General features: G+C 46.5%; 3 protein-coding genes across 3 annotated transcripts; 2 read left to right on the top strand and 1 right to left on the bottom strand.

Moving 5' to 3' along the window:
* Nucleotides 1-3,568: 3,568 nt before the first annotated feature.
* Nucleotides 3,569-6,420, bottom strand: LOC109737759 (protein FAR1-RELATED SEQUENCE 5-like). The gene is made up of 6 exons (XM_020296890.1): nucleotides 6,400-6,420; nucleotides 6,181-6,303; nucleotides 6,039-6,104; nucleotides 5,858-5,950; nucleotides 4,799-5,775; nucleotides 3,569-4,706 (listed from the first exon to the last, which is right to left on the bottom strand). Exons 1-6 carry the CDS (start codon nucleotides 6,418-6,420, stop codon nucleotides 3,569-3,571), a joined length of 2,418 nt encoding a protein of 805 aa, XP_020152479.1.
* Nucleotides 6,421-7,049: 629 nt separating this feature from the next.
* Nucleotides 7,050-8,279, top strand: LOC141026802 (uncharacterized). Its single transcript, XM_073503657.1, has one exon. The coding sequence runs from the start codon at nucleotides 7,050-7,052 to the stop codon at nucleotides 8,277-8,279; it is 1,230 nt and encodes a 409-aa protein (XP_073359758.1).
* A 439-nt stretch (nucleotides 8,280-8,718) lies between these two features.
* On the top strand, nucleotides 8,719-9,342 carry LOC141026801 (putative cis-zeatin O-glucosyltransferase). The gene has a single exon (XM_073503656.1). The coding sequence runs from the start codon at nucleotides 8,719-8,721 to the stop codon at nucleotides 9,340-9,342; it is 624 nt and encodes a 207-aa protein (XP_073359757.1).
* Nucleotides 9,343-20,454: the final 11,112 nt, after the last annotated feature.

Genomic DNA, 20,454 nt, shown 5'->3' with positions numbered 1-20,454 from the left:
TTGGTTTGAGAAGAGGGAACTGAAAACACGGTTGGTCTCGGAACGGTCAACAAGAGCAAGGAGGGACGCAGCAACTACGAGCGGATGCAAGTTTTATGAAAACATGCGATGCAATGCTCATGATGACATGATGAATGCAACAAACAAAAATAACACGCGGCAACAATGCAAAACATGGAAAGCACCTGGAGCATCGGTCTCGGGGCGTTACACTAAACCCTAAGATGAATCCATTAATTCGGCGCGGATTAGGCAAATCCATTAATGCCGGCGCAGTGAGACGTCCCATCGCTGGCGTCGGTCCGCGGGCGGCGCCGATTCACACGCCACCGCCTGACCGCTTGCCGCGCGCCTGCGGACGCCACCGCTTGACCGCCCGCGCACGCCGCCCCCCTCGCCAACCAGGCATTAATCGCCGGCGCCGATTCTCACGCCGCCGCCTGACCTTCTGCGCCCTTGACCGTTCAGTGCACGCCGCCCGCTCGGCTGCCCCGGCATTGATCGCTGGCACCCACCCACCCACCACTATGCCCTATAAAAAGCGCCTCGCCCCGCCGTCGCTCGCACACCACCCTCGCCTCCCCTCTCCTTCTCCCCCTGTCGCCGGCGTCGCCCTCTCGCGCCCTTCCTCTCCCTCGCGCGCCCTTCCTCTCCCTCTCGCCGACGATGGCGCGCCCCAACTTGATGCTCGAGGAGGCGGAGGAGCTCGCCCACTTCGTCATCCCCGCCGCGCCCGACGTGCGCCTGCTGGCAAGGTGGCGCCTGAGCGTCGACGGCGTGCCTGTGGCGCCGGTGCCCGAGGTCGGCACCCACCTCTTCGCCCGCGCCGTCGGCCTGTACCGGGCTCGCCTGTCGCCGGAGGAGCTCGCCGACCCCCAGTACGCCCCCAACAACCCCGGCTAGGCGGACCGCCTCGCCGACGACCACCTGCGCCGCCTCCACGCCTACGCCGGCCCGCGCCCGCCCACGAAGCACAACCGCGCGCGGCGGCATCAGCTCTGGGATGGGCGCACCTTCGAGGAGGTGGTCGCGCCGTACCTTGCGCAGGCGGTCGCCGGCGCCGTGCCCGCTCCGCCGGGGTATGGCATTGAGTTGTACCGCCGCGGCGAGGCGCGCTCCACCCGCGCCCGCGTCGACTTCGGCGCCATGCACCCGCCCGCGCCCCGCGGAGGCCCAGGCGGTGACCGCGGCGCTGTCCGCCTCGGCCCCGGCGATCGCCGTACCGCGGGCAGGAACGGCGCCGGGTCCAGCCGCGCCCCTCCGCCCGAGCCGTAGCAGCAGCCAGAGCCGGCATTGGTGGCGGAGTACAGGCGGCTAGCGGCGGAGGCCGGCGACCCGGACGACATGCCGGGCTACCTGACGGCGCTCCGGGAGTCGGAGAACATGCCGCAGCCGCCGCCGCTCGTCCAGGAGTACATTCAGCTCGCCGCGGGCGCCGTCCACCCAGAGGACTTTCCCAGGTATCACGCCGCGCTCGAGGACTCGATGGCTGCGCCGGCCGCGCCCGTGGTGCCCCTCGACTACAGCAGCAGCAGCAGCAACGACAGCGACAACGGCGACGGGCTCTATGACGAGGCAGACTTCGGCGGCGTCGAGGACGAGTAGTTTAGGGTTACTTTCAAAATGTCGTTTAGTAATGTTTAATTATTTTCATAATGTTGTTTAGTTAAGTTTAATTTCTAGTACTATGTAAAATATCTATGAAAACTAGAATGAAATATCGAGTGTTTGAATGGATGGTTTTAAAATATTGTTGAAGAATCAAGTGTTTGAATCGATACTATTATTTTAGTTTTAAAAAGAGTTGTATTGTAAAAAATAAAAAATCAGAAAAGAATTAAACTTGAATTGAAAAACCCTATGAAAACTAGAAAAGTAAATAAAAAACAAACAATAAAAAATTTACATAATATTAGCAAAACAAATTAGAAGATTTTTTTTAAAAAAGAACGCCGGCCCGGAGCCGAGCGAGGCTTAGTAAGTCGATCCCGATCAAGCCGATCGGCGAAAGGGACCGCTTTTCGGCCCCGCAAGGCCCACGGGCCCAACCAGGCGGCGTAGAGAAAGTAGGCGGTCTATTTATTTTTCTTCGGATCACGGCGGTGTAGGGTGGGGCGCACTATTTAAGCTGGTGCGGGCGAGCTCCGGCAGGCGAGGTGCGACTAAAGTTAGAGCTCGCCTGTCACGGCGCTGCGCGTGGACCGCCAAGGTGGGCCGAATTCTGTGGGCCGCTGTAAGGCGCGCGTGCGAGCGGCATCTCGCGGCTCTGCGCGTGGACAGGCAAGGTGGGCCGATTTCAGTAGGCCTAGTGGGCCGCTGGAAGGCGCGCGTGCGAGCGGTCGAGGGCGCATGGGCGGGGGGGGGGTGGGGTGGGGCGGTACGATGGATGGTTTTGTTTAGTCCCACTTCGTCCGCCGAAGGATGCCCAGACCGGCTTAAATAGGCGGATTCATGCACCCTGGCAGATAAGATAGTTAGTAATAATGTGATTCGACTTTGCACTGCCCGGGCAGCTCTGCACTGTCCGAGCAGCTGCGGAAGTGCTGCTAGTGCATTGTAAACTCAGATCATATCATTACTATCCATCTTATTTTTGATACTTTTGATAGTTTAGCACTTTATGATTTTATTTTTTTATGTGAGTTCCAAATATATTTCACATGTCCAGATTATGTAGACCGACAAATTTATTTAAAGTATATTTTTATCATTTGATTTTTTAGAATTTAATTTATATTTTATGTTGAATGAGTGTTCCCGCGAAAGTACCCAGTTGATATATCATGTTGACGTATCAGAGGCGAGCGTCGCCCGCGCCGCACCACGTGTTCGGCGCGAGATGGCACACGTGGGCCGCGTCATCTGGCCAGCCGGCCCGCGCCGCGCGTCGCTCCAGGGTTCGCCTGTGCCGCACCCGAGGTTCATTCCCCATCGGCCCGCGTGCGCCCCTCTGCGCCCGAGGGCGGCGTCTGCCTCGGGATCGCCATCTGCGGCGGCAACAGAATCGTCCTCGTACGTACTGCCCATTTGTGCTCGCTGGCGCCACTCGCCCCCGAGCGGCTGTTAACGTTTTTATATTAAAATAAAGCAACCGACGGCCATACAACGCCTCCAATCACCCAACATGCATGTTTTATATACAAAATCATATATTTCTACAAAAATAATGTATACATCATATATCGTATTAAAAACAATTCCTATAGCGCCAAGAAATATATATTATAACGTAAAATGTGTATGTCGCATATCATATTAAGAACAACGAGTATAGTGCCAACAAATATGACATAAGTAAACAGCGATTACAAGTCCACTGTATCGATGTTCCGAAACAAATATATAAGTACTATTCTTCAATACAACCAAATAAATCGTCAACTCTATTCAGAAGTTGTTCTTCTTATTCAAACAATCCTTGCTATGATCATCATGCCATGTTCCTGCATAGAAAGATCATAATATACGTCAAAATTTTGTAAAGAATAAACTTAACAAGAAAAGAACGTTAATAAAAAGGTATGCACATACTTAGGATTCTGAGGACAATTGTTTTTGAAATGACCTTTTATTCTGCATAAACCGCATAGGCGTACAGGAGGTTTCTCATCAAAACCTTTAGGTCTACCTTTTTAGTAACGCCAGGTTCCTTACCACGGCCTTTGTTATTCTGCCCTTTCGGTGCTCCTTTCTTATTGATTTTCTCTGGATCACCAACAAAAACATGATCTTGATCCGGCACAAAAGCATCGTCTTGTGCAACCCTATGCTGTCTCACATAATCTTCCTCCTCAACGTCCTTGTTTGCTATCACATCCTCCAGAGCAGCCTTCAGTTTATCAAATAGGAATGGTCTATGACATGCCGCATGATTTTCTTCCGCTGACAAAATAGTCAACTCACTGTACTTAGTTCTCTCCTCAGTACCTGCCCATCCCCATGCGAAGAGATCGCTAGTGCGTTTCACGGGCAGTCCACCTCTAGCATTCTTGGTGAATCTTCGCAGCACTAAGCACTTAGGTAAGTCCTTCACGTTCAACCTGGCTAAAACATAGAGAACATGCTTGCATGGAAGACCTTTACGTTTCATACTATCACAACTACACTTCACTGTTTCTTCTGAATTAGTAGGTGTATAGTCCACTTTGAATCTCAGTTGCCTCTTATTTTTCCATGCCACTATGAATCTCCTACTGACGGCTCCACTGAGTATATTTATGATCTCAAGATCCGCTGCCTTCTTCATTTCTTTCTGCAAGAGGTAAAAGTTCACCGCAGTGAAGTCACGGGCAGCGGCTTTTTTAATGCATTTGAACTCGTCGAGTACTGGTACAGGGAGTGTCTGTGTGGACATGCAGTCGTCATGTGACTCGTTCTCACGGAGCCGAACAATGCAGTTCTCATAATGCACAACCATATCAACAATCGTCATGCCAGAGTCAAGATGCATATGAAGGCAAGAGTTCAGACTCTCGCTCCTCTGGTTACTCCGCATACCAAGGAAGAACCCACCGGTGAGATATGATGCAGCCCAAAGCCTTTTCTTCCTGTACATCCTACGCAACCATGTTTCAGTTTTCTCTGACTCCCATTTAGCTCTAAAAACTGCCCATCTCGCCTCAAACTCATCATGTGTAGTGGCATAGTAAATAAGAGCTCTGAACTCCTTAAGGGACATGTGATGGAGGTGTTTCTGCATGTTTTCTCTATATGCCACAAACAAAGTCGATGCCACACGTCAGTAAGGACCTTCCTGACGGCCCTTATCATGGCTGCGTCTCTGTCTGTAATTACAGACCTCGGCTTCTTCTGACGATGAGCTCTCAAGAAGGTCTGCAACACCCAAACATATGTATCCTCCGTCTCATCTGACACAACAGCACAACCGAACACAGTGGTGCAACGATGATTGTTTAGACCAACAAAAGGTATGAATGGCATTCCGTACCTATTCATCTTGTAAGTGCTGTCAAAGATGATTACATCACCAAAGTCAAGGTAATCCCGACGTGACTGAGAATCACACCAGAACATGTTCTTCAGCTTGCCTTCTGCGTCAACAGTGTACTCAAAGAAAAAGTCTGGATCCCTTGCCTTTCTCGTCATCATGATACCAATCGCAGTGTCCGCATCACCCTTTGCTAGCAACTTCATTTTCTCCCTATAACACATGTTATAAAGCTTCCTCCCGCCGAAACCAGCCCGTGCATATGATCCATACCTACTAACGAAGTTGTCATAAATCCAATGTTTTTTGAGCCCAGCACCAGCCATTGCTAAGATCTCGAGCTTCTGGTATTCCTTTATCTGATTATGAGATCGAAGATATATAACTTCATCCGGTCTAGCAAAAGTGTGACTATGATCATCGCTGAAACTACTGACATACCAAATGGAGCGCTCTCTGTCAAGCTTCACAGTTAGATGGGCCTCGCAATAGCACCGAGTCTCCGCTCTCAGCCTGCGCTTCTTCCCTTCCATGGTACAAAACTTGGCCTGTCGTTTCCCAGCCCTTGAACACAGAAACCTCCTCAAGCGCCTAGGTGCGTCGATACCCTTTGCATATTTCAAGTTGTCCTTCCTAATGCTGAATCCACGCTTTTTCGCATAATCGTTATAGAAATCATATGCCTCCTCGTCTGTCCTGAACGTCGTGGACGTCACCGTCCAATGCCTGTCCAGTGATTCTTGCTGGTATTCATCGTACCCAGTGTCAAAATTGCACTCATCACCATCGGCATCATCATCGTTTTCGCACGCGCCACCAACCTCTCCCTGGAAAAAATTACAAACAACCTTATATGTCAGTAAGTAGTTGTATAAGGACTATCATATGTATTCACTTTCCACTACTTACTTTGCTCGAGCTGTCATTATAAGATGCATCAATATCGTTTTCGTCATTGGCATCATCGAAAAAATTCCACTCATAGTACCCTTCCACTTCCATCTGCGCAAATTGTAAATATGATATGTAAGATTTGTTGCGTTTTCCATGTCACTTTAAAAAAAACTACAATACATAAATCTAAACCTACATGGCTTCCGCTTTCAGCATATGAATCATCTACATCCATATCCTCATTGTCATCATCTCCTCCTATCTGTGCAAAGTCAAACATGTTATTGTCATCGCGGATGCTTGTATTTAATATGCAAGACAACATGCAGACCACTTACATTGCCACTGTAAGACTCATCCAAACTCATATAATTTTCGCCATCATGTTCGTCTTCATCCAATGATAATGATCCGTCCTCGCTACCGCCATCATCACAGTCATATCCTATTTCAGCCTCAATCTATACACGTTCATATATAATCAACCATTCAAACTTCACGTAACATCTTTGCAATAAAAATCCGTTTTTAAATCACTATGCCAGCGCCTCGCGTACCTCGTTGCCTTCGTCAGACATGAGAATAGTGTTGGGATTCGCCGGAGACTCGACGGCGAACAGCTACGAGCTGGCGGCGGCGGAGGCGTCTGCCCGACCGAGGCGGTTGTCGGCGTCTAGTCACACACAACGCGAGGGCGAACAGCACGCCGGGCTGACGACGGGCGGTTCTTGGCGTCCGGTAGCGCCCGATCGGCCAGGTACTGCCGGAGATGGCGGCGGCGGTGGCGGCGCCTGAGGCGACGTGAAGATAGGGTTTGCCCGATCGTTTTTTTTAATCACTCGGGCGTACGCAGCAGGGTGGGCGTGCATGCGGGCAGGCGTACACCGGGCGTGGGCGCGGACGGGCGGGCGTACGCGACAGCGCCGTACGGCGACGCGGGCGTGCGTACGGCGGGCGGGTATTTTCATACGGCGTGTGAAATGACCGCCCTACCCTTTATACGTTTTTGGGGGGTGGGTTTGTACCGAAGCGCGCCTCGCCGCCTCCTGGTTAGATAGATTGAAGCACACAAGATAAATAGACAGACAGATAGACTTGTTTAAAAAGGAAAGCAATGGCGGTTTAACCTAGACTAAATAGAACCACCCACGTACGCTTTATTTTCTTACCAGAATCATCAACCAAAGCTAGGTTTTCGTGAATCGTGATGGCGAAAGACCAGCGCCAGTCTGCAGGGACGGACCTGCAACCGGATCTCCTGCTCCTGGTCCTCCACCACCTCACGTCCCTCTTGGACCGCGTCCGAGCAGGCACCGTCTGCAGGTCATGGCGCTCCGCCGCCAGCCTGGTCCCACTGACGCGGCTCCCCTGGGTCGTGTTCGGCGACGGCACCCTCTTCGACCTCGCAAACGACAGCGCGCCGCACCCGCACTACCGTCTGCGTCTCCCCGATGACTGCTGGCGCTACAGCGCCGGCGAGAACATGCTGTTTCTCGTGCACCAGCGCGATGGCAGCTGCTCCCTCATGAACGCTCTCTCCGGTGCCAGGGCCGATCTCCCTGAGCTAGCTGCTATCTTGCGGACTTACAACCTCCGGCACCGAAAGCCAAACGAGCTCAGGCGCACCCCCCATGACCCAGACGAGCCCACGATGGCTATAGGAAAGGTGGTGTTATCTTCGGCGCCGGACGACCCCATCGTCGCCGTCCTGCTGGAGGACAAAATCATCGTTTCTACTTGCCGGCCGGCCGGAGAGAGCAACTCGTGCCTGGTGGTGTTGGCTTACGAGGCCGTCGACATTGCTCTGTTTCAAGGGCAGATCTACGCCCTCTCTAGGAGCCATGTCCTCTGGAACCTCAAGCTCATCAATGGTCACCTCGACAAGCCGACGCCGCCCGGCGTCGAACCAAAAGTGCGGTGCGGTTTAGATTTGATAAAGAACCCACGGCCTTGGCAACAACACGAGCAAGACGAAGAAGATGTTTTCAAGCAAGATGAAGAAGACGTTTTCGCCGATCCCCTGGTCGAGCTATATCTAGTTGAGTCTGGCGGCAAGCTGTTGATGGTGAAGCGGTGGCTCCGCCACCCATGGATGCCCTGCTTCCCGGAAGGTAGAAGAACTTTCTGCTTGCAGGTCTGGGAGGCAGACATGAGCGAAGGCCAGTGGAAGAAGTTGGATGGCAGCCTAGAAGGCCGGGCGCTCTTTGTGAGCAGGCCGTGCTCTAAGTCTTTGCCCGTCGGTCATGGAGTTCGAGAAGACTGTATCTACTTCCTGAAAAAACTCTATGTGTGGAGGAAGCCGAAGGCACCTCTCGGCGACTCTGGCCTGTACAATGTTAGAGACAAGACGTTCACCCCTTTGTTGCGTGAGTCGATGCCATCGCTGCCGTGGAAGAGCGGGCGGTTTCCATCATGGTTTTTCCATGCCCAAGTTTAATTAAGTCATCAACATGCATGTGCCAGCATTTATCGTCTAAGTAGTTGTTGACTTTATTGCTTGTCCAATGGTCCAAAAAATAATTGTATGCATTTGTGTATGGTTATTAGGACAATGCCCATGTGCTGCAATGGGGTATAAATATTTACTCAGTACTTTAGCTTGTGATTTACCTGCACATACTAATGCGATTGTGTAAATGGATGTTTATCAAATCCTGCCAGTGATTTTATCTTATACTAGTTTGGGGTTCGGCTCCTCTGCAGTTAAGTGCTTACTGTACCGGTACTGTAGCAAACGAAATCCACCGTCCGTTGCAATCCGATGGCTCTCCTTCATCTTCCTCCCCTGTCAGTCTTTGCAGCAATGGAGGATCCCAAGTACCACCACGATGACGGCCGTCTGAATTGCACCGGCAAGGAAGCGGACGTACACACCGATGGTCCCGTGTGCATGGCTGGGATCCGCAGGCCTCAGCTCCATCCAGTTTCACAAAGCGTACGAGTCCCCGCCATCCTTTGTCCCCGCGGCCCCGCTCCCCTACGGCCGCTCGTTCGTTCCCGGACCACCCCATGTCCAGGTGGCAGATGTTCACCGTGGCCGCACGCGCTCCGCTCGCCGACCTTCTGGAGAACCTCTCAGCCACCCACCGCCGCGTAGTTGTCGTGTACCACAAGCTGTGAAGATGAACTCCTTCATTGTGGTGGAGGCAGTGTGGTTGTGCAACGGCGAGCCGTTCGGGCTGCAGTGCGTGGTCATGTCGTACAACATTGGATGGGGCGTGGCCACCGCCGGCCTGATCATGAACCCTGCCAAGCGAGTTGAAGGTACAGAAGCTTTTTGCAGTTGTGCCACTGAAATCCGCTGTTGGATGACAGCGCTCAAGCGCTGGAGAAGAAGCGGCATGAGTGTATGGACTGGCTCGACAAGCAGCAGCCGACAGCTGGAGATCTTGGCGCACGGCAACACGGCGGTATTCATGAGCCATTGCAGCTGGAACTCAACCATGGAGAGCCCGAGCCATGGCAAGCCGATTCTCACCAGGTCCAGCGTTGGGATATGAGAATCGGTAACAACGTACCCCATTTGTATTCGGTTATGTATGTGGACGGCCGCTTCCTTACCGGTGCAATTTAAAGGCCGTCGTCGTGGTGGTATTTGGGATTCTCCATTGTTGCAAAGACGATGGGGGAGGAAGATGAAGGAGAGCCATCGGATTACAATGGATGGCAGATTCGTCTGCTACAGTACCGGTACAGTAAGTACTTGACTGCAGAGGAGCCGAACCCACTAGTTTGATGTGAAGTTTGCTAAGTAAATAAAAGTGAAATTGGTTCGGAAGGTAAGTAATTAACATGATTGGTTATCATTCGGGGAAGGTTGGACGAAAGGATGATGAGAAGAACAATGAAACATGGAATCTTACATTATTTTTAAGTAGTATAGAGAAGAGATAGAGATTAGCTGGTTTACACGTATAATTTCTAATTGTATCTTGAATTTTACATCCTAGGTACTTTATATCGTTTACCAATGTTTGGCTCGATGTGTTTCGTTTCAGTAATATTTATTTGCACGTCCGTCCCTCCAGTTTCAATAGCTGGACTCATTTTGTTAGAAACACGAATCACTTTGCCTTGTAGTATTGACACATTCATGTGCATGCATAATTAGTTGAACCCTGGCTGGCTGTGGCCAATTCCGAGCACGTCACGCAACGCAATGCAACGCGCTCAGAAGGAACTGAAACGCGCCGTGCTTAACGCTGACTCACGCGCGGCGCGGCGCACAAAGTTGAGCCTGACTTGCTCCGAGCGAAAACAGAAATAATTGTGCACGCGCGGAAGTCACGCCTAGCCTAGGTTTTGGTGAATCAATCAATCAATCGCGATGGCGAAAGACTCTTCTTGGGCGTACCTGCCAGATGATCTCCGCCGCCTCGCGTCCCTCGCGGACCGCGTCCGAGCAGCCGCCATCTGCAGACCATGGGGCTCCGCCGCCGGCAAGCTCCCACCGACGCGGCTCCCCTGGGTCCTGTTCGCCAACGGCACCCTCTTCGACCTCGGCAACGACAGCGTGCCGCATCCGCATCACCGCCTGCGTCTCCCCGATGACTGCTGGCGCTACAGCGCCGGCGAGAACATGATGTTCCTCGTGCACCAGCGCGATGGCAGCTGCTCCCTCTTGAACGCCCTCTCCGGCGCCACCACCCGTCTCCCCGAGCTAGCCGGTCTCCTGCGGACTTACAACGTCCGACATCGTCGAATGCGGAACGAGCTCAGCCGCATCCCCCACGACCTCAATGAGCACAGGCGCATTCCCCAGAACGAGCTCAGGCGCATCTTCCGCTCCCAGCAGGACCAAACCGAGCCCCCATGAAAGCTATAGGGAAGGTGGTGGTGTCCTCCTCGGCGGACGGCGACCCCATCATCGTCGCCGTCCTGATCGGACGCGACGTCATCGTTTCCACTTGCCGACCGGTCGGCGAGAGCAACTCGTTCCTCCTGGGGGCGCTACATCATGAGGCCATCGACATTGCCCTTTTTCAAGGGAAAATCTACGCCCTCTCGAGGGGCCATGTCCTCGAGACCCTTGACCTCAGCAATGGCCACCAAAAAGGCTTCAAACTCAACTACAGTACCGAACTCATGATAAAGCACCCATGGCAAAACTACCACCACCAAGATTTCCAAGACGGTTTTCCCTTGGTCAAGATATATCTGGCCGAGTCCGGTGGCAAGCTGCTGATGGTGAAGCGATGGCTCCGATGCCCATGGATGAGGACGGCCTCCTCCCCGGATGCGGCTAGTAGAAGAACTTTCCGGTTCGAGGTCTGGGAAGCAGACCTGAGCGAACGCCGGTGGAAGAAGTTGGACGGCTGCCTAGAAGGCCAGGCGCTCTTTGTTAGCAGGCCGTGCTCCAAGTCTTTGCCAGCCGGTCATGGAGTTCGAGGAGACTCTATCTACTTCCTCAACAAACTCTACCAGTGGAAGCAGCCGGAGGCACCTCTCGGTGACTCTGGCGTGTACAAGATTAGAGACAAGACGTTCATCCCGTTGCTGCGTGACTCGATGCCATCGCTGCCGTGGAAGAGCGAGCGGTTTCCATCATGGTTTTTTCCTGTCCAATTTTAATTAAATCGTCAACATGTGTTTTTCCTATCCAGTTTAATTGAATCGTCAACATGTGCCCGCATTTATCTTTAGTTGGTTTGCTTGGTTGCCAAAATTAACGACCCCAAAATTGTATGCATTTTTTATAGGGTATATTTTTCTATCTCTGTCTTGAATTTTACATCCTGGCGACTTCATATCTTTTTCCAATGTTTGGCTCAATGTGTTTGGTTGCAGTTAATATTTATTTGCATGTCCCTGCAGTTTCAATAGCTGGACTCATTTTGTTGGAAACACGAATGATTTTGCCTTGTATATTGACACATACATGTGCATGCTTAATTAGCTGGTCTCATTTTCGTAATTTATTTTATATGTAGTATATATGAGACCTAGACACATCATAGCTTATATGATGTTTAACCTAATACATAACCTAAACACGTGCATGGATGCATTGCTTGTATCTATACATTCGGTCTAATGAGGGAGTTTTATGATTGTTTTTGTCGGATGGTGGAATTTTTAGCCGTTTCTTTTAAGAATAAAGTAAACCTCATAGTAGAAGGGTTGGTGGATAGCCCTTGCAAAAGTGGCCACACTGCATCCCTTCAGCAGCCAATCTTTTTTTTTTCTCAATGATGCAGTACACTTGGAACATGACACAAGGTGTGACGTTCTGAGCTAATTAAGTCATCAACATGTGCACCTATGTGGGTTACTACTTCTATATGAATAATTGTCGTATAATTGTTTTTTCTTGGTCATCCAAAGGACCAAACATAATTGCATGCCACCCACATAAAACAAATCCTACGCGTTTATTTCTTTATGATTAGTTGGTTTACATGGTTGAATTTTACAACGTGTTGACGTCATATTGATTGTCAATGTTTGGCTCGATGTGCTAGATTTCAGTTAATATTTATTTGCATGTTCCTGTTTCAATGGCTGGGACATAATTTAGTATGCTCTATGAAAAACACGGATGATTTTGCCATGTATTGACACATAAATGTGCATGCTTAATTAGTTAAACTCATATTTTCATTTCATTTTATATGTAGTATGTATGGGAGACCTAGACACGTTATAGCCTATATGATATTCAGACAATACACACCTTAAAACATGCATGGATGCATTGCTGGTATCTATATATTTTGTCTAATGAGGGAGTTTTCTGATTGTCTTTTTCAATGCTGGAATTTTTAGTTGTTCATTTAAAAATAAAGTGACCCTGGAAAAGAGCCTCCTTTATCAGTAGTAAGTTCATAAGTTTAAAGATGATACAATAGGAGAATCGATACATACATGACTCACCACTACAGTGTCAGTAAACACTTATTGGGCAATAACCGTCATCTCAATTGCCTATTATCACTAGCCTATCATCCCACTTTGACTGGTCAATGATGATTGCACTGTCCAGCTGCACTGCCTCATATCTTATAAACAAGATAGTATCAACAATGGTATCATCTATCAAACATTGCATATCTATTATCACACTAAAGCATAGTATCAACATTGCACTAGTGCAGAAAAAGCTTAGTGCTGGCTTTGCAAAAATGACCTTGATGGCGAGGGAGCCCAACGCCACCAATATGATGTCACCGTTAAAAAATAGTTGCGGTGTTAGTGCCCACATCAGCAGTAATTTAGGTGCTTCTTGCATGCCACGTGTCCCACGCCATCACTATTATTTCCCACCTAGCGGCATTCCATGTAACATGCACGCCAACAACAGTTTTCTCAGCCAAAAAAATTATTTGCACCACCATATAGCATTTTGCATCTCGGTCACATAGATAATTATATAGACCAACAGCGGCACAATGGCCAAACATAGGTACTTATATAGATAAGATATCCAACAATCACCGATCTCACAAACAGTTCTAGCTAATGATTAGTCATTGCCAATATGCACAAGAAGCGAACTAATCTATATACCTAATAATAAAGGGTTATTGCTTCTGGTGGCCCGTCATCGAAATTGCCCCCAGAGTTGCAAAATATTATCCACCGATGTCACCTATATATAAGTGATTAAAAAAGTTTGACACAGGGGAATCCCCGCCTGGGCTGGCCATATGGTAGGAAACTTCTATACTGCGCTCTGCGCGCTGGGAGATGACAGAGCGCGCCAGTTTGGGCCGGCCCATATCCGGGCAGCCTATTTTTAAAATATCATTTTCCTTTTTCGTCTTTGTTTATTTCTACTTTAAATAATTTGGGACTTCAGAAAAGTTCAGAAAAATAAAGAAATGAGAATTCTGAAGTAAAATATATAATAATTCATAAATGTTTGAGGATTTGGAAAATGTTCGTAATTTAAAAAAAATGTTTGCATATTCAAAAGATGTTCACAATTTTGAACACAAATGTTTCAGAAATCAAAAAATGCACAAGATTTTTCAAAAACGTTTGTGCATTAAAAAATGTTAATGAAGTTGAATAAACTTCTGGAAATTAAAAATATATTCATGAATTGAAAAATATCCTAAAAGTTCAAAAATTGTTCGTGACTTACAAAATAGTTTATTGATTCATAAAATGTTCGCTGATTCAAATAATCATCTTGCATTTCAAAACATGTTTGTTACATCAAAAAAATCTTCGTGAATTTCAAAAATTGTTCCACCAATTTCCCAAAAAATGTACGTCGATTCTAGAAATGTTCGCCTATTCAAGGAAAATGTTTTAGAAAATCTTCACAATTTTTATTTTTTTTGCAAATAGTATGAAATGTTCATGATTATAGAAAATGTTCGAAATTCTATAAAAAATGGTCACGAATTTGAAAAGTGTTCACGAATTCTATAAAAATGTTCATGATTTTATAAAATTGTTGATGATTTCACGAAAATGAGAGTGATAGTGTATCTCGGTGATGCAGCAAATGTGGTGATGGACATTGGAGATTATGATTTTTTTTTCATTGCAACGCACATGCTCGTTTTGCTAGTATATAATAACCAGTTTACTTAAAACTTGGTATCAGCTTCGAAGGCCCAGACACACACACATTCTTTCAAATGTGTTGATGACGATCATCCTTCTCAAGTCATGGTGTCTGGTGTTCATGATAGTGACTATGACGGCCTGTCCAACCTCGAGATTCTTGCCAACTAGGAAGTTCTTCCACCCACCGAATTTAAGACAATGCAACCGTCCTTGTCCGCTACGTACGCACAGGTGGAGATGGAGCCCCTTCATGTAAGGCATACTCCAGCATAGCCTGCTTCGTCAGCCTCGATGACACAACTCAGAGCTAGCCTCTTAGGCAATTTTTGAAAACACACACACACACACACACACACTCGCAAGCATATCATACGGATCTAAAAACAAATCCATGTGATAAATGAGCATGTCATGCACAATTATCAAAAAAGCATACACTTCAATTCACATATATCGTCGGATTCTACACTAAACATATCAATCAGATCGATTCTACACTAAACATATCAATCAGATCGATTTTACACTAAGCATATTAACGTTGGAAATATGCCCTAGGGGCAATAATATTTGTATTATTTGTTTCCATGTTTATAATTATGAGTTTATATTCTATGCTATAATTGGTATGATTCTTGAATATGATTCGGAAACTCATAAGCACGTGGAATGATAAACCGTAAAACCTGATTCTTAGTCTTGCCTCTAAGACTAGTTCAAGTGTTGTATGATGATCCTGTTTTCTTGATCATGTGTGTTTGGTTAAGTGCAACGATAATTCCAAACAACATTGACAGTATGATGTTAGAAGAACGATCATATTGAATTGACCCAACTTGTTTGTTATACTTTGAGATGTTCTCGCCAAAAGTCTAATAGATATAACATAGAGAGTTAATGTATGCTTTAGTTCCTTAGACCATGAGAGTATCATAGTCACTTCATACTAGACGATAGACTTTGGGTTTGCTCAAACATCATTCGTAACACAGTGATCATAACGACAACTTTCAGGTTCATCCAAAAGTGTGACATGGGATTATATAGCTCAAGAGTGGGATTTGCTCCTCTGGCGATGGAGAGATATTCTTAGGGCCCTCTCGGTGTGACAACATCCATCATCGTTTGGCCAGACATATATGACTAAGTCACAGGGATGCTGGAACATGTCAATGAGAAAGAGGAATAAAACCGGTAACGAGGAGACCGGTATAATGAGCATGAGAATGACTCAAGTGGATACAGATATATCTCACCTCAGATTTTGTAAAATTTTGTGAAGCAAAAGGAATAGCATATGTGATATGTCTCCAACATATCTATAATTTTTGATTGTTCCATGCTATTATATTATCCATATTGGATGTTTTATATGCTAATTTATATTATTTTTGGGACTAAACTATTAACCTAGAGCCCAGTGCCAGTTTCAGTTTTTTCTTGTTTTTGAGTTTTGCAGAAAAGGAATATCAAACGGAGTCCAAACAAGCTGAAAATTTACGGTGATTTTTTATGGACCAGAAGAAGCCCCCGAAGCACAAGGGTTGGGCTAGAAGACTCCCGAGTCAACCACAAGGGTGGAGGACCCGCCCTACCCCCCAGGGAGGGTTCTCCGGTCTTGTCGTTGACTCGTGGACCCCCCCGCAAACGTGAAACCGACGCCAAAAATTCCTATAAATACAGAAACCCCCAGAAAGAAACCTAGATCGGGAGTTCCGCCGCCGCAAGCCTCTGTAGCCACGAAAAACCAATCGGGGGCCCGTTACGGCACCCTGCCGAAGGGGGAAACCATCACCAGTGGCCATCTTTATCATCCCGGCGGTCTCCATGACGAGGAGGGTGTAGTTTATCCTTGGGGCTGAGGGTATGTACCAGTAGCTATGTGTTTGATCTCTCTCTCTCTCTCTCTCTCTCTCTCTCTCTCTCGTGTTCTTGATTTGGCACGATCTTGATGTACCGCGAGCTTTGCTATTATAGTTGGATCTTATGATGTTTCTCCCCCTCTACCTTGTAATGGATTGAGTTTTTCCTTTGAAGTTATCTTATCGGATTGAGTCTTTAAGTATTTGAGAACACTTGATGTGTGCCTTGCATGTGCTTATCTGTCGTGACAATGGGATATTGACGTGATCCACTTGATGTATGTTTTGGTGATCAACTTGCAGGTTCTGTGACCTTGTGAACTTATGCATAGGGGTTGGCACACGTTTTCGTCTCGACTCACCGGTAGAAACTTTGGGGCACTCTTTGAAGTTCTTTGTGTTGGTTTGAATAGATGAATCTGAGATTGTGTGATGCATATCGTATAATCAAATCCGCGGATACTTGTGGTGACAATGGAGTATCTAGGTGACATTAGGGTTTTGGTTGATGTATATCTTAAGGTGTTATTTTAGTACGAACTCTAGGGCTGTTTGTGACACTTATAGGAATAGCCCAATAGATCGATCAGAAAGAATAACTTTGAGGTGGTTTCGTACCCTACAGGAATCTCTTTGTTTGTTCTCCGCTATTAGTGACTTTGGAGTGACTCTTTGTTGCACGTTGAGGGATTGTTATATGATCCAATTATGTTATCATTGTTGAGAGAACTTGCACTAGTGAAAGTATGAACCCTAGGCATTGTTTCCAAGCATTGCAATACCGTTTTCGCTCACTTTTGTTACTTGTTACCTTGCTGTTTTTATATTTTCAGATTACAAAAACCTATATCTACCATCCATATTACACTTGTGTCACCATCTCTTCGCCGAACTAGTGCACCTATACAATTTACCATTGTATTGGTTGTGTTGGGGACACAAGAGACTCTTTGTTATTTGGTTGCAGGGTTGTTTGAGAGAGACCATCTTCATTCTACGCCTCCCACGGATTGATAAACCTTAGGTCATCCACTTGATGGATATTTGCTACTGTCCCACAAAACTCTGCGCTTGGAGGCTCAACACGAGTCTACAATAAGAAGGTTGCATAGTAGACATCAAGCTCTTTTCTGGCGCCGTTGCCGGGGAGGATAGGTAAGCGGCACTCACACCCCGTTAACTAAGCTCTTTTCTGGCGCCGTTGCCAGGGAGGTTAGTGCTCGAAGGAATATCTTTGGATCTTGCAATCAGATCTTTCAGTTTCTTGTTTTATCACTAGTTTAGTTTATAAAAGAAAACTACAAAAAAAATGGAATTGAGGTTGCCTCATTGATACATCTCCAACGTATCTACTTTTCCTAACACTTTTCCTCTTGTTTTGGACTCTAATTTGCATGATTTGAATGAAACTAACCCCGGACTGACGCTGTTTTCAACAGAACTACCATGGTGTTGTTTTTGTCCGAAAAAAAGTTCTCGGAATGGAAGAAAACTTGGCGAGGAATTTTTATATAATAAATAAGAATTTCTGGAGCCAAGACCTACCGGAGCGGGGCACCTGAGTGGGCAAAACCCACCAGGGCGGGGCCCCCTCCTGGCGCGCCCAGGTGGGTTGTCCCCACCTGGTGGCGCCACTGACCCTGAAACCGACGCTATAAAATCACATTATTCCAGAAAAAATGAGGGAGAAAAAATTATCACGATCCATGAGACGGAGCCGTCGTCACCTCCTGTTCTTCATCGGGAGGCCAGATCTGGAGTTTGCTTGGGGCTCCGGAGAGGCGGATCTTCGTTCTTCATCATCACCAACCCTTCTCCATCGCCAATTCCATGATGCTCCCCACCGGGAGAGAGTAATTCGTTCGTAGGCTCGTTGGTCGGTGAGGAGTTGGATGAGATTCATCATGTAATTGAGTTAGTTTTGTTAGGGGTTGATCCCTAGTATCCACAATGTTCTAAGATTGATGTTGCTATGACTTTGCCATGCTTAATGCTTGTCACTTTGGGCCCGGGTGCCATGAACTCATATCTGTACCGTTTATGTTATCATAATTATATCCATGTTCGAGATCCGATCTTGCAAGTTATTGTCACCTACTACGTGTTATGATCCGGCAACCCCGGAGTGACAATAGTCGGGACCACTCCCGGTGATGACCGTAGTTTGAGGTGTTCATTTATTCACTATGTGTTAATGCTTTGTTCCGGTTCTCCATTAAAAGGAGGCCTTAATATCCCTTAGTTTCCAAGATGGATCCCGCTGCCACGGGAGGGTTGGACAAAAGATGTCATGCAAGTTCTTTCCATAAGCACGTATGACTATTTACGGAATACATGCCTACATTATATTGATGAACTGGAGCTAGTGCCGGTCGCCCTAGGTTATAACTGTATCATGATGAATATCATCCATCAAGTTACCAATCCAATGCCTACGAATTTATCTTATATTGTTCTTGCTAAGTTACTACTGATATCATCACTGTTACACTTGCTACAAAATTTCTGCTATCTCTGTTGCCGTTACCGTTGCTACTGTTACTATTATCAAAACTATCAAACTACTTTGCTACTGATCACTTTGCTGCAGATAATTAATATCCATGTGTGGTTGAATTGACAACTCAGCTACTAATACCTTCAAATATTCTTTGGCTCCCCTTGTGTCGAATCTATAAATTTGGGTTGAATACTCTACCCTCGAAAACTGTTGCGATCCCCTATACTTATGGGTTATCAAGACCTTTTTCTGGCGCCGTTGCCGGGGAGCATTGCTATATTTGTTGAGTCACTTGGGATCATTATCAATTTATCACTATGAAGAATCTGAAGGATGCTAAGACTAAGATTTTTCCCTCTAAGACGAGGGGAGGTAAGGAACTGCCATCCAGTTCTGCTTTAGATTCACCTTCTGTTATAAGTAAACTTGAAACACCACCACATGTTATTAATCCTGATATGTCGCAAGTTATTGATGATGCTACTTCTGCTATGGATAATGCTTATGATGATGCTAGTACCTTGCTTGATAATGATGATGTGCCACTTGGTGACTTTCTTGATGCACAAATTGCTAGAGTAATACAACATGATGTTGTTGAATCTGATGATGAGCTTGAAACTGAAACTCTTGAAACACCTGCTAGAACTAGCCTTCCTAGATATGAATTGCCTAAGGTACCGGAAGGTTATGTTATGAATGAGGAGACAACTAGAGATATACTTGCTTGCAAGGATAGAGATGATCTAGAGAAATTATTATACAAGTATAAAGAAAAATCTCTGAATGCTAGAATGAAATATGATCGTAAGTTTGCTACTTCACCGATCTTTATTGATGGTAAGGATTATGAATTCTCTGTCGACCCAGAGTTAATTACTTTGGTTGAATCTGATCCTTTTCATGGTTATGAAACTAAAACTGTTGTGGCACATCTTACTAAGTTGAATGACATAGCCACCCTTTTTACTCGTGATGAGAAAACTCGCTATTACTTTATTCTCAAATTATTTCCGTTCTCATTAAAGGGTGGTGCTTAAGCTTGGTACAATACTCTTGCTCCTGGTTGTGTGCGTAGTCCCCAGGATATGATTTATTACTTCTCTAAAAAATATTTCCCTGCTCATAAGAAACAAGCTGCTTTACAGGAAATATTTAACTTTGTGCAAACTAAAGAACAGAGTCTCCCACAAGCTTGGGGAAGGCTTTGTCAGTTACTTAATGCTTTGCCTGATCATCCTCTTAAGAAAAATGAAATACTTGATATCTTCTATAATGGACTAACCGATGCTTCTAGGGACTTCCTAGATAGTTGTGCTGGTTGTGTTTCCAGGGAACGAACTGTTGGACAAGCTGAGGAATTATTGAATAACATACTGAAAAATTATGATGATTGGACTCTTCCTGAACAACCCGTTAAACCCACTCCGAAGAAGAGGGGTATATTATATCTCAGTCCCGAAGATATGCAAGAGGTAAACAAATCTATGAAGGAAAAAGGTATTAAAGTTGAGGATGTTAAAAATTTACCGCCTATTGAAGAAATACATGGGCTTAATACGCCACCACCACCTAAGGTGGTAGAGGTAAATTCTCTAATGAAGTTCAATGATAATGACAATCCTCACAATATGCACCCTAGCCAATGCCTTTATGAGTTTGAAAACTACATTAGAAAACAAGATCACTTCAATGCAAATGTTATGAAACAATTGAAATACAATTCTGAT

The sequence above is a fragment of the Aegilops tauschii genome, chromosome 7 (genome assembly GCF_002575655.3).
Source record: "Aegilops tauschii subsp. strangulata cultivar AL8/78 chromosome 7, Aet v6.0, whole genome shotgun sequence".
In the NCBI taxonomy this organism is placed as follows: domain Eukaryota; kingdom Viridiplantae; phylum Streptophyta; class Magnoliopsida; order Poales; family Poaceae; genus Aegilops; species Aegilops tauschii.
The sequence above is the reverse complement of the archived record's forward strand: the minus strand, read 5'-3'. Positions and strand labels throughout refer to the sequence as shown.

Excerpts from the sequence above, each read along its gene's own strand:
- LOC141026801 (XM_073503656.1), top strand. The coding sequence starts at position 8,719 with ATGGTCCCGTGTGCATGGCTGGGATCCGCAGGCCTCAGCTCCATCCAG.
- LOC109737759 (XM_020296890.1), bottom strand. The coding sequence starts at position 6,420 with ATGTCTGACGAAGGCAACGAG. Across the intron at positions 5,951-6,038 it reads ATGCTGAAAGCGGAAGCCAT|ATGGAAGTGGAAGGGTACTA; the intron begins GTAGGTTTAGAT and ends CAATTTGCGCAG. Across the intron at positions 4,707-4,798 it reads CATCGTCAGAAGAAGCCGAG|AGAAAACATGCAGAAACACC; the intron begins GTCTGTAATTAC and ends TGTGGCATATAG.
- LOC141026802 (XM_073503657.1), top strand. The coding sequence starts at position 7,050 with ATGGCGAAAGACCAGCGCCAGTCTGCAGGGACGGACCTGCAACCGGAT.